We start from the raw sequence: 14,081 nt of genomic DNA, 5'->3' as shown, positions 1-14,081 counted from the left end.
AAGTGATAATCAAAAAAAAAAACATCATGTTAAACAACCATTAATTCTAGCTTGTTTTATCTCCTAAGACTTACCTCTAGTACTTTCCCAGTAATATACTTCTTGCAGTGTTCACATTGAATGCCAAAGATAGCATGGTAGTCAGTTTCACAGTATGGAATCCCATCCCTTACAAATGTAGTGAGAAACAGGAAGAGGCACAAAATATGAATAACTGTTTTTAATTAAACTCTCCATTTAAAAAGTTGTAGTAGTTTTATATATGACATTACAATGAATTAATTACAAATAAATCACCCATGCAATGCATTCAACAAAGATCCAACATCCCCTCCCCACCTATCTAGAATGGAAAAAAGGCAACAAAATTAATAAATGTCTGCAATATTCTAAAGAAGTCTTGATTATTTGATTTCTTCAATTTGAAGCAAGTCCTTTTCCCCACAGTGCTACAGTAGGTGGTTCAGAATTCTTCCATTTAAGCAAGATATAGTAAGGTGATGCATTGAAAGTTACCACAACAAACAGGTTATTCAATAGTAATGTTTCACCAATATTGCGCTGACGGTGCTGTTAGAGAGTTTGGGACTATTGGGAACCTGATATTATGAAAAACATGTGGCCCAAAAGACACAGATGCTTGATGCAAGCGTTCACAATTACAGACTTGGCTTTAATACATTTTGGATGTCAGAGTAAGTGTGTATAATGCACAATTTTGATTCTCGCACAGATGCATGAGGAGTACATTTTATCAGTACTTAGATTTCCATTTTTTTTTTATATTTTAATTGAAAGCTCCAGTACACACTGCTTTTCTATGAGAGCATGCTTCTGAAGAAATAATGTTTTCATCATTGATAGATACCACAATAGACAATGAAAAAATGTTAGGGACATCAGTCAGGCTCATTCTATCAAAGTTTATAATTTGCATGGTGTTAAAAAAGTGTATAATGAATATATTTCAGGATCGGCTGTTCAGACAGTGAAATACAGCTCCCACATCAATCACCTTCCATGTGTGTCATTAAAAGGCGGTGGGAATATATGAATACCTCCTATACTGGTACCAAATTCTGAGCGAGTGTATGACCAAGGTTTCTTCTAAGTTGCTAGTAATCAGCGGCCATTAGTGTGCAGAAAAAACCATTAGAGAGGAATTAGAGCAGGATTTCCTTCTGCAAGGATAATGAAGTTACAGTCATTACTCAGTACGTGCCATTTTTTTTTTCTGATTCCTCAGATAGTCTTATAATTAATTTACTTGCCAATATCATGTTTCAGCCCTCACTTCTCCCCTTGCTGGGGTTCAAAGTCGTGTTTCTTATCTGTTTTGTCCATTTTTGTGCCATTTATTTACGTTAAAGTTTCTTTTGCTTAGTATGTGCATTATTGTTTCTTTTTGTCTGTAATATAAAATGCCTTGGTTATGTTCTATGTGTTTTGTGAGTGATCCTCCAAGAGGTGAGGCCACCTGCCAATCACTGCTAGGAACTGCCCTCCGTCCTATATATCTGGTAGGTTTCCCATAGTTCCTGGTGGTTCATTTTCAATGCGCTAAAGAGTGGAGTGTTTACTTCTGTTTTGCTTTGTGCTTATTGTGATTTCCTAGGTCTTTGAACCTCTGCTCTGCTTTTGACTTTTCCTTGGGATTCTGTGTTTGTTGTGAATTGCCTTGCCTTCCTAGGCAATTCCTTTTGTGCTCTAAGGAGCCTTTAGTTAAAATTAATGTTTTATTTTATAAAGACTTTTCTAAGCCTCTTTTGTATCTAGTATGGGTTTGGAAAGTAATCTTCCCCCCCAAAGGGCATTTTTTTGAAGTATTTATGGGACATGTGTGCTTTTGGAACACCCAGTTTATGACAGCCACCCAATACCAGAGGCATATACCTCAAGATCCCTTATATCTCTACAGAACTGCTGTTATTTTTTTTGCGTTTTCTTCCCGTCAGTGGCCTTTTTTTGTTTTTGAAACTGACAAGTTTATGATCATGTTCTATTTTTTATAGACAGACTTGTTATGATATATAGTGAAGCATGTTCTCTAATCTAATTTCTAGAGCACTGGATAAAATCTGCTGCTCGATAAATAAAATGGCCTGCAGGATACACATTCTAAAAGGTTTCTTCTTTTTATTGGGGAAAGCATTAATTTATGTCTGGTGTAGTACTTTAGGTATAAGGATGTACTTTCTGGTTTTCATGAACATGACGAGCATTAACAGGCAAAGAATTTTTTTACAAAAAAGGCCTGCATTCCAGAGGGAGTCCTGTGGCCTGGAATGTAATTTTAGCACTGCAAGCAGCACACAAATTGATTTTCTAATTAAGCAGAGAGAAGTAGAAGTGAAGAGTCCTGCATGGTACTTCAGTGTTTTGCCACAGATTAACAAGTAAGGAAGTGTATGTGTGGGGTAACATTCAGGTGCTGCGGTGGGTTGGCACCCTGCCCAGGATTGGTTCCTGCCTTGTGCCCTGTGTTGGCTGGGATTGGCTCCAGCAGACCCCCGTGACCCTGTATTCGGATTCAGCGGGTTAGAAAATGGATGGATGGATGGAACATTCAGGTGTGTTCAAGGGCTGTGTAGTCATTTTAGCCTTCAATGGAGTGAGTTCAGTAGGTCTGTTCTATAACCTTTTCAATCCATTTCAGCATTTCAGGGGCCAAAGTCTATCTTACCGGGATTGGACAAAAGTCTGAAAACAGGCCTGAGCAGGACTGTAGTGCACCAAAGTGGTCTCTTTCACACACAGACACACACACACACTCCATATTCACACACAGCAACAATTTGCAGCTGGTAACTAACAAAACCCATACATGCATACATACATACATACATACATACATACATACATACATACATACATAGTAATTAATTCCTTCTTTGCTTGAGTATACTGTTTATAGCCATAATAATATTCATGAAAAGGGACTTGGCAAAGCTATTTAGTTATGACAAAAATTAGGGAAAAACAGAAGTGAAAAGGAAAAACTTTTATTATAGCAACTGACCATTATAGATATCAGGTGAATGTGGCACTCTGATAGAAAATTTATAGTATGACTATATTTTTAAAGTCCTAAGCTGTAGCACATATGTCCACACATAAAGCAAACACAGGAGTCTACACAGTGCCTAAAGTGGAAACAAATATATGACAGTACTGTCTGTTTTGGTCTGCTTCTTGGTCCTCGTGATGCTGTTCAATTTAATACAAGTTCCTATTCAAGCTTCCCCCATCTGAGTTTTGACTGTGCTATTATATTATACACATATTACACTGAACTTTAGCTGGAGTACGAAGGGGTCCCCCTTGCTGTTTCGTATGCGCTGTTATAAATATATGGTGAGGATGTTTGTTTTGCCACAGAAATGTTTTATCAGATGGGCTGCCTGTTAAAACATTTAGATATTCTTTGGTTATTTAGCGGGTCACACAGCCTGAAATAGGGGCTGTATCTGTCACCTGGACATCTGGCCACCCTACTAAATTATACTGACAGTGAAACAGTGAATCGTTATAATCTGTAGATGACAGAGCCGTGAGCTTGGGTTAGGGTACGGTAAATGCTAAGTAAATGTTTATTTGCTCTTTACTTCATTCATATGTGGATAACCCTTTCTTCTTCTTGCTGGAATCTTATATTTTTAGAGTTAGTAGTAGTATAGAGTTAGTAATTTAGCTGTTACAATTTACAGTATCAGGGTGTTGAGAGATGTATGACATGGTGTCAGCTGAGTTGGATTTGCCAAGACAGGATTACCATCCCACATGCACTCAATCAGCCAGTGACAGTGACTTCCTATCCCCACATGCAGTCAACTGTTGTATCATGAACTTGTACTGGGGATCTGTTTGCCATCAGTTGGGGCTATCAGGGGTGAAAAAGAGAAAAATATACAAAATATACATGTTTGCCATTTTTTTGCAATGTCCTGCTGGGTCCAACTTTGGGCCCTGCACTTCCTCTGCCTTTTTCTTATTTTGCTACAATGGCTAAAGAGATTCCTAGACCAGATGGTCCCTCTGTGTTTAATTTTAGAGAGTCGGTTCATTTTGGTTTTATAATATTAATGTGTAGAAACAGCTTGATATGAGACACTACAAATAAGGGCTGTCATACTCATATTTAAATTTTGTGCATGTTTGGATGTGTATTACAATTAGACTGTGCAGTGATGAACTGATAATATCAAATGCCTTCAGTCATCATCTCATTATTTTGGATGTCATACACGGTATTGGAATATTGCATCTTGTCTTCACACATTATACATTATAGCCTATAGATCTTTTTGGACAGATACTGCAGCTTCTTTACTAATACTATCACTGAAGCCTTCTGTCCATTGATGAAGAGAAGCCTTTTTATACACATAAAAGGAAACAATTTGACCTTATGGTTCCATCCTCTTTTTCAATAACAATACTCTCACCTTCAGCTGACAGGAGCCTTTGAAGGCCGACCTATATTTCACATTGAGATGAAGTTTGGATTCTCCACATGCAAAAACTTATGTAATCAAAAACAAACTGAACCGTCACCATTATTATTCTTCTAAAATTGGCAAAATGTTTTTTTGTAATACATTCCAAAATTATTGTTCTAATATTTCTAAAACAAAACACTGGTCAGTTTCAACAGCTTTTGAATTATAGGAAATGGTAAAATGGATGTCTGCCAATATCCCATTAGATCGATTACCTCATTTGTTTTTCCTCTGGACAGATTGAAAATCCAATGAAATGAAGTCATACATTACACTGAAACAGTGACAAAGGGCACTTCCATGTAAAGACAGTTCACAGTATTTTTTACACTGCTTGGCTTTCTTTAATATTTTGTTATTGTTGCAAAGCCAAGAAGTAGAATCTTTGCTATCTCTTTTGCTGTTATACTGCATAATTTAAAATTTAAATTTGGTTAGATATTGTTTAGATTACAACATGTTATTTAACACATGACATTTTGTTTGACTGGTTGGTAGGTACAGCTATTTTACTCCAATTTTGTGTAAAACAGTTTCACTCTAATTAGAGCATTGCTTATCTAGCTAAGAATGGGGCTTTACTCAAGTGAGCCAAATTCTTTCCAAGAGCAAGAAATACACTCTTCAATGAAACTAAATGATCCCAAGAACAAAATCTAGGATCTGCCATCCTATATATCGCAGTGGCTGTCACCACAGCTCATGACTCCACCACTAGTGGTAGAACAACCAAAAGAACTTAAACAAGGAATTAAAGAGAAATCGATGAATGAAAAATGCAATGTCTGAAAAAAGAGGAAAACTTAAATCAGTGGTCAAACATGGTGGTGGAAGTATCATGGTTTTGGGCAATTACTGCTGAATCAGAGCCATTGTTGAGAGAACAATGAACTCTACTGATTAACCAAGGAATGCTTGAATAGAATGACAAGGCATAATCTGTGATCTGAAGATGAAGTGCAGCTGGATAATGCAGCAAGACAATGACCCAAAAACAGCAGCAAAGCTAAATCAGAATGTTGGTAAGTGGAAGAAAACTAAATGTACTTTTTAATTGGTCTAGTTACTGTAAAGTCCAGACCCACTGTACATCCCATTGACACATTGTGGATACTGCTGAAATCAGCAGTTCATTCTGGAAAACATAAAATACTGCAAAGATTAAGCAGTTCTGCAATGAGGGCTGTGTTCGAATTTTTACACTATGCTGTGAGAAGAAATATCACAGAGGGAAAATCTGATACAAGAACAATCTGAATATTGGTATTGCTACTACACCTAGTGCAAAAAGAACTTAATCCAAGGGTGTATGCTATTACTTTTCACAATACTAATCATATTAGTATGATTATATAATTTGCTCTGTTGTGTCTGTATGTGTGCAGTCTTTGCTTAATTGTATTTATTATTTCAAACATATTACTGATGTCAAAGGAATATATTATTGCACCTGAAGATTAGTTTAAGCACATAATATGTTATTCCTTCTTTCTTTTTCACAGAAGCAATTTCATAAATATTTGGAAAATTTTTTTTTACCATGAACTAAGCATTAGCTGTTACCTGTGAGAGTCTGAAAAATATAGCAATAATAGGACAAAAGAGAGCTATGTTTCACAAGAGCACTGCACAACAGACAGTGTCTGTCTGTCTTTCCCTGTGTTAAGATCCTTTACATATGGACAGTATTTAATTAATTCATTTATTTTAATATGCTGAACGTAGTGGTTATCAGGAGCTCCAGCCCACAATATTCAAAGTCTAAAGCTTAAATGATGAGAGCAATGTACCAGCTAGTAAGAATACACGAAACACTAGAAAGAGCAGAACAGTGTGGTTTCAAAATGATGACAGAAAGAAGGAGGTCCACCATTCACAGTAAGTCAGCCAAATGCCCAAAGAATTTACTGCAGCACATGTACAAGAAGCAGCTCATCAAAAATGGCTTGATGCGGATACCCAAAGAAGCCACTCTGACACAGGTATAATTAAGCCCTTGCAGTCATTTGTGATGAGTATTTGCCAGTATTAAGGTTAAAAAAATTATTCCAGTGTATTCTTTGATGTGACTCATTCGGCACAGTACCTAAGTGCTGATTCAGTCACTAATTGCTTTTGCTCTTGGTGTTGGTTTGGACTTCCACCAATGGCTTAATCTTCCAACACACCTCAATGTAAACATATGACTGTGTTTCTCTGTGTCCCATAGTAGATACTGCTGCAGTTTAGGTTCCTGAATCCCCCCACACTGCTTGCTCCACATTAACTGGACTTGGAAGACTGATACCTAAAATGGTAGGATGGATTCATACGTTCTAAATTCTTACTTCAATAAAGAAAACTGATTCTATTCCCAAACCATAATTTTTGTAATTTTTGTTACCTACTGAGACTAATGGTTATTCTGGTAATGTCGAATATTTATGATTTAATTCTATAACTTATTAAAAAGAGTACAAAATAATGAATGTTAAAGTAACCAGCTTACAACAATTAATAATGCTATTTTTCCACAAAACTCCATTACACAATTTTAACCAGAAGAAAATAAGCCTAAGCCCATAACTTTGTTAAATTCAAAGCAAAAATACATATACAGTATATTGTCATGCAAAGTACCACCCAATGAGGTCACCTTAGCCTGGCACTTATTCAACTAAATCATGCCTCTTCGATAACATAAATTCAAAGGCTCCTGGAAAATGGGATCTCAGTTTGAGGAACACAGTGCCACATGACACGAGTTCCCTGATTCAGACCCTCTTGAGAGAGCTGATAGTTTTGAGAAGGTGCAGATGCTAAAAAGCCACTGCATGCCCATTTTTGTTCAATGTTTTAGACTTAGGATGGCTATGTTGGTACCCCAATTTTTCTCTGGTCCTCCTCTCCCTCATTTGAACCTCACAATATATATATATATACTGCTTTTAATACTGTATTTACTACAGTGAATCATATGAGATGTTTATTTAAGTATATAGGCCATTTTTTTTTAATCTGCATTTAAGCTACCTTATACAAGGTAAAAGAAGTTACCAAAATATCAGCAAAATTCTCTTCTTCATAGTATAATCGTTAAGTATATAATATTAACCGTTTATGATATACAGTACACATATAAATGAAAAATCAGTGAAACTGACTTTTGCAGTAGGGAAATGTGTAATGAACATTAAGACAAATGTAGGGTAAAAATGTTAAGAAAGTTATAATAGTTTTCACATGACATGACTGATACTGAGATTAATAACATGATGTATACTCTTACATACATCAAGTCACATTAAAATTTCATCTGTAAGGTTAGTAAGCAAATCTAAAATCTTCCACACAAGTTCTTATGTTTATTAAGGAAACTAATAAACATAACAAAAGTAATCCTTCCAAAATAAGGCATAAATGAAATATACCTACTTGCTGATATATTCTGCATTCAGGACTTTGTTGCAAACCCGACACTTAAAACATCCAAGATGCCAGTGTTTATCCAGAGCTAATAAGGACTGTTCATTTTGAAATTCCTTTCCACAGCCACAACAATCTGAAGGAGAACAAAGACAACTGTAATATAGATATTCATGTGAGGTTTACTCCTTCCTCTATTGATTTAGTACTGATATTTTGTTCCTATTATTGTGTTACTGAACTGTTAGTCTTGAGTAACTATAAACATTTATTTTCATTAAAGTACCAATACAGACGACTACTATTGTATTACCATGGGGATGTTTTGGGTTGGCCTACTCTTGCACACCCTAAGCTTAACACACACTCACACAGGAAGACCAATGTATAGTAACCACTTAAGCACAAACTTTCAGTGCTCTGTGCTCCACATATAAACTCCTTACCTTTGGCTTGAACAGACCAGAGACAAGTGTCCCCTAGACACCTGAGGCTGATCCACCTTAACTATTTCCATCTTTCATGTGTTGCTCAGTAATGGATGTATTTCTCCTCAGCTGATACCACTATGTGAAAGAAGTGGCAATCTGCCCTTACCACTTAGTTGCCTTAAACACCCAACAATTCCTGATATAATATTGAAATTTAAAGTAAATTAGTCAGTCAGTCAGTCATTGTCCAACTCGCTATATCCCAACACAGGGTCACGAAGGGTCTGCCAGAGCCAATCCCAGCCAGCACAGGGCACAAGGCAGAAACAAACCCCGGGTAGGGTGCCAGCCCACTGCAGGGCAAAGTAAATCAGTAATTATCAAAAGATAATAATACCAGTATAAATGAATAATAACAGCAAACAATACAGATGAAATAAATGATAATGAATTATAGCTAAGTCTGAATGTAAAGCCATAAACACATTATTTTTCCAAAGTCTGCTTAAAAAATAGATTCTGTAAGGATATGGAAGCTGAAGAATTAACACCAGTGGAGGCTTCTGTGTGGGAGAGCAAAAGAAACCAGAGATAGAGAGCTTATCTTTTAGGCTGTCTGTCTTGACTCAGAAGTCGGGCTGATGCAAGGATGTCATCTTCAATGTTAAGGTGCATGGTTCTGTCTGCCAACTTCTATGCCAAAAACACCAGGTAGGGTGTTTGGCTAACTACAATAATGATAGACAGTTCATCCTAGAAGCTTTGATCGTACACGTGGTAAATGCTTTATTTTCCCAACGGTGTTTATTCATATGGTATCCAATTCCCTAGATATCCCCTTCTGCCATTTTAGTTGTAAACTGAGCAGTCATTCTGACCTAAAATTAAAAGTAAGTTATACATTGAGATAAAATAAAAAAGAAAATATGTATAAATACAAAGGATGATAAAGTAAACCATGTAACTGATTCTCACAGTGTCTCAACATAAAACTGCTTTCTACCATGTTGTTAATGCTGCTAAAAGAGGCACTAGCCTAATGTGGCCCTGAAATTGTTAAGAAATGGATCACCTCGCTATATATTTTTGTTGCTTCAGAAATATTTTTGCTGCATATATGTTATGAATTTTTGGAATGCATAATATTCAAAGAATATTAACCATTGTTACATAAATGGGCATGGAAGACAACTTCTGATCTCATCTGAAGGTAGTTACACTTCGAGCCAGGGGTTGGCGCTGTCGCTTAATGCCTTTTCTCTTCCTCCCTCTGCAGAACAAATGATTAACAGCTGCACCACCGATGATGTCAGTTCTGTTTCCAGACTGCCTGAACCTGTCCCTGTTCTCCAGCCTGAACACCAGCTCCACTACCATTTTTGAGGCAATCTAAAAGGGCACTTTTATGTGCTATTAATTACATGGGGATCACCAAAGTGCCTAAACTCTGTATAATCTCTTTTGTTGATATATATATATACCATGTATGTGTTTGGTATACAGGTGCCGGTCATAAAATTAGAATATCATGACAAAGTTGATTTATTTCAGTAATTCCACTGAAAAAGTGAAACTTGTATATTAGATTCATTCTTTATACACTGACTGATGTATTTCAAATGTTTATTTCTTTTAATTTTGATGATTATAACTGACAGCTAATGAAAGTCCCAAATTCAGTATCTCGGAAAATTAGAATATTGTGAAAAGGTTGAACATTGAAGACACTGTAATCAGCTAATTAACTCAGAACACCTGCAAAAGCCTTTAAATGGTCTCTCAGTCTAGTTCTGTAGGCTACAAAATCATGGGGAAGACTGCTGACTTGCCAGTTGTCCAAAAGATGACCATTGACACCTTGCACAAGGACGACAAGACACAAAAGGTCATTGCTAAAGAGGCTGGCTGTTCACAGAGCTCTGTGTCCAAGCACATTAATAGAGAGGCGAAGGGAAGGACAAGATGTGGTAGAAAAAAGTGTACAAGCAATAGGGATAACCGCACCCTGGAGAGGATTGTGAAACAAAACCCATTCAAAACTGTGGGGGAGATTCACAAAGAGTGGACTGCAGCTGGAGTCAGTGCTTCAAGAACCACCACGCACAGACGTATGCAAGACATGGCTTTCAGCTGTTGCATTCCTTGTGTCAAGCCACTCTTGAACAAGAAACAGCGTCAGAAGCGTCTCGCCTGGACTAAAGAAAAACAGGACTGGACTGCTGCTGACTGGTCCAAAGTTATGTTCTCTGATGAAAGTAAATTTTGCATTTCCTTTGGAAATCAAAGTCCCAGAGTCTGGAGGAAGAGAGGAGAGGCACAGAATCCACATTGCCTGAGGTCCAGTGTAAAGTTTCCACAGTCAGTGATGGTTTGGGGAGCCATGTCATCTGCTGGTGTTGGTCCATTGTGTTTTCTGAGGTCCAAGGTCAACGCAGCCGTCTACCAGGATGTTTTAGAGCACTTCATGCTTCCTGATGCTGACGAACTTTATGAAGATGTAGATTTCATTTTCCAACAGGACCTGGCACCTGCACAAAGTGCCAAAACTACCAGTACCTGGTTTAAGGACCATGGTATCCCTGTTCTTAATTGGCCAGCAAACTCGCCTGACCTTAAACCCCATAGAAAATCTATAGGGTATTGTGAAGAGGAAGATGCAATACACCAGACCCAACAATTCAGAAGAGCTGAAGGCCAGTACCAGAGCAACATGGGCTCTCATAACACCAGGGCAGTGCCACAGACTGATCGACTCCATGCCACGCCGCATTGCTGCAGTAATCCAGGCCAAAGGAGCCCCAACTAAATATTGAGTGCTGTACATGCTCATACTTTTTATATTCATACCTTTCAGTTGGCCAACATTTCTAAAAATCCTTTTTTTGCATTGGTCTTAATTGATATTCTAATTTTCCGAGATACTGAATTTGGGACTTTCATTAGTTGTCAGTTATAATCATCAAAATTAAAAGAAATAAACATTTGAAATACTTCAGTCTGTGTGTAATGAATTAATCTAATATACAAGTTTCACTTTTTGAACGGAATTACTGAAATAAATCAACTTTGTCATGATATTCTAATTTTATGACCGGCACCTGTAAATCATTTAAAAAACATACAATCATTTTATTGTCTGATTTTATTTTTGTCACGCTACCATTTTGTATTTTCAGCATTTTGTTAGTAAGTTGCTAGGACATGCTGCAGTGTTACTAAGGGCCGCCTCTAAAGAGACACTAAGCCTCATATCATGAAGGCTCTGCTATAAAACTCAGCACAGAACTCAATCTCTTTCTCCTTGAATATGAACTGAAACCTTGAAAAACCTTAGCATTGTGCTCTTAGTGTCTGGTTGTCTGGTTAATGATTTACAGAATTCCACTACACATTTCAGTTCACAGTTTTGCCGTTTTGGCTCTGGTGATAATCTCATGCTTTTGTTAACGACTCTTGACTTTGTTTATGGTTTAGTCCTCTGGTTTTTAATAATGGGTTTTTCAAAACTCTTAGTTATCGACTCTCACTGAAGTTTCTTGGAAACACACAAATCTCCCACCTTATTTTAACGCACCTGTGTAGTTGTTCTCAATCTGCATTGCCAGCAAACTATTCAGAGAGGAAGGCTGGAACTTAAAAAGCAGATGAAGCAAGTTGACGCTGCAACCCAGCCAAGCTCCTTTGGATAATTGCAAATGAGGATGAGGATGAGGTTAGGAGCACACACTGATACAGTGCATTGTTGCACACACCATACGACAAACCAACTCATGATCCATGGTATAACAAAAATTGGATGAAAAAAATCAATGGATTGGTGGATTTGCCTGCAGTCTATTAGTTAATTCATACACTTCAAGTGTATTTAAAATAACAAAAAACAAGTATTTGTTTTATTTTTGCATATCAATTTAAAAATGTATTGCATACAAATTTGTATTATTTTATCTTTTTAAAAAATCAAAAATGTTTTTCAGTACTATCACACATATCATATTACAGATTCATTAGCACTGATTGTAAAGCCAGCAAAATGGAAGTATATTCACTCTGCACAATTTTAAATATAAGCATCAAAAAATGTAAGTAAGCCCTTTCTTTCAACAAGAGATACCTAACAATGGAAAGTTAAGTCTGTATCATAAGAGGGATCTGTTCATATGAAAAGAGACAACAGCAGGTGTAAGTTACTGGCACCTTGCCGAGTTGTTCCATCGGCAGCACTGTATACAGCACAGTCGGCGCAAGAAGGTGGGATGACCGGTGGTACTTAAAATTTGACCTTAAAAGTGCATCAACTACATTATGTAAGCTTGATAAACATTTTGGCCACAATATTTGTACCTGATTTAGGGACTTTTTTTTTACATATAAAAAAATCTAGTCTTGCCAAGTGATTTTCAATTTCAGTTCTGGGGACACGATGTAGCTGCTGATTTTTGTCCCAACCAGCTTCACAGTCAGTCAGTTGTTTAACTTCTAACTAATCTCATTTAATTAGCTGGTCTTTTTTTCTCTTCTCATATTCAGCATTCAGAAAAAAACACTGCACTGAGATCTTTACATTCATAAGACATTTATATTTCTTCATAGTTTTAAATGTTTAAATCTCTTTCATTGTTCTCCTAATAATTTGCTTTTAGCTCTATTCTATTTATAATACTGTAAAATGAAACACTCGGGCAAATGACACTGAAAGGCTGCAACTGCTTCAGCATCAAACCTGCTAATGTGGTTATCAGTAAATAATGGATTAAACCAGGCATGTCAAACACACGGCCCCTGGGCCGCATGCAGCCCGCAACAGAAATCTGTGCAGCCCGCATGACAGATCTTAGTTAGCACTAAACTTGTACAAAATGATTACTATCGTTTGTGATTGAATCATTCTGCATCTTCAGCGTTACTTATTGACTTTTCTTACTTCTGCCTTCTGACAAAAACACATTTTCCCATGGCATTACGGTACCGGAAACGTCATCTGCTAGTATAGTTGCAGCCGCAAAGTTGCAACTGAAGTGCTAGGCTGCGGTCTTGGTCCACTACCGAGCCGCGAGAGAACTGCCAGCAACAGAGACTCACTCAGTGAAGGGCTATAGCAAAAAGGCTGCCCCCTTCACTGAGGACACTTTTCAGAACGCTAGGCGGGCAGGGCTTTGCAGCGGCGCAGTGAGAGGAGAGAGACCACTGTGAGAGAGTACAGTATTACAACAAAGTATTTTTATGTTTCTGACAGTTTCCCCATATGACATGAGTCCACAGAAATCTCGTTACTACGAAGTACATTTAGCAGCAGATACTTTCATTACAACAAAGTGACCGTGAAATGCTTGAATGAATCATCCACAGAGCAGTTAGTTCTGTGGTCACAGCTCAGTTGTGAACATTTGCACAATGATCTCCAAACAGAAACATTGTAAAAAATGTTCATTCTTCGAACATTCCTGTTTTTGTTTTGTGTGGTTTTAAGTGATACCTTTTCCTTATTGCTCGTCATCATTTGAAAAACATCCACTGGAATTTAACTCATTGTCATCCTTCTATAGAAACGGCATACTTGCTATATGCAAAAAATAAGAAAAATCTTGGGTTGCAAAAGTAGGCGAGCTGCTGCATTTGAAGACGCCGAAAAAGCCGTTTTGATGTGGTTGCAGTGATGCTTGTTCAAGAAATATTCCTATTAATGCGGCACACATTCAAGAAAATAAGGTTTTTAAACTCTCTTGGGACCAGGACAAAAAATACA

At 37.2% G+C, this 14,081-nt stretch overlaps 1 protein-coding gene across 16 annotated transcripts in view; it reads right to left on the bottom strand.

The window, feature by feature from the left end:
- ablim2 (actin binding LIM protein family, member 2) overlaps positions 1-14,081 on the bottom strand; it is a 315,904-nt gene that overhangs the window by 123,613 nt on the left and 178,210 nt on the right. For all 16 annotated transcript variants that reach the window (XM_039751406.1, XM_039751419.1, XM_039751421.1 and 13 more), the window contains exons 5-6: positions 7,914-8,040; positions 75-168 (exon numbers count right to left, since the gene is read on the bottom strand). In XM_039751406.1, coding sequence (XP_039607340.1) covers positions 75-168; positions 7,914-8,040 — 221 coding nt within the window. The remainder of the gene's footprint in view (positions 1-74; positions 169-7,913; positions 8,041-14,081) is intronic.

The sequence above is a fragment of the Polypterus senegalus genome, chromosome 4 (assembly GCF_016835505.1).
Source record: "Polypterus senegalus isolate Bchr_013 chromosome 4, ASM1683550v1, whole genome shotgun sequence".
Classification (NCBI taxonomy): domain Eukaryota; kingdom Metazoa; phylum Chordata; class Cladistia; order Polypteriformes; family Polypteridae; genus Polypterus; species Polypterus senegalus.
The sequence above is the reverse complement of the archived record's forward strand: the minus strand, read 5'-3'. Positions and strand labels throughout refer to the sequence as shown.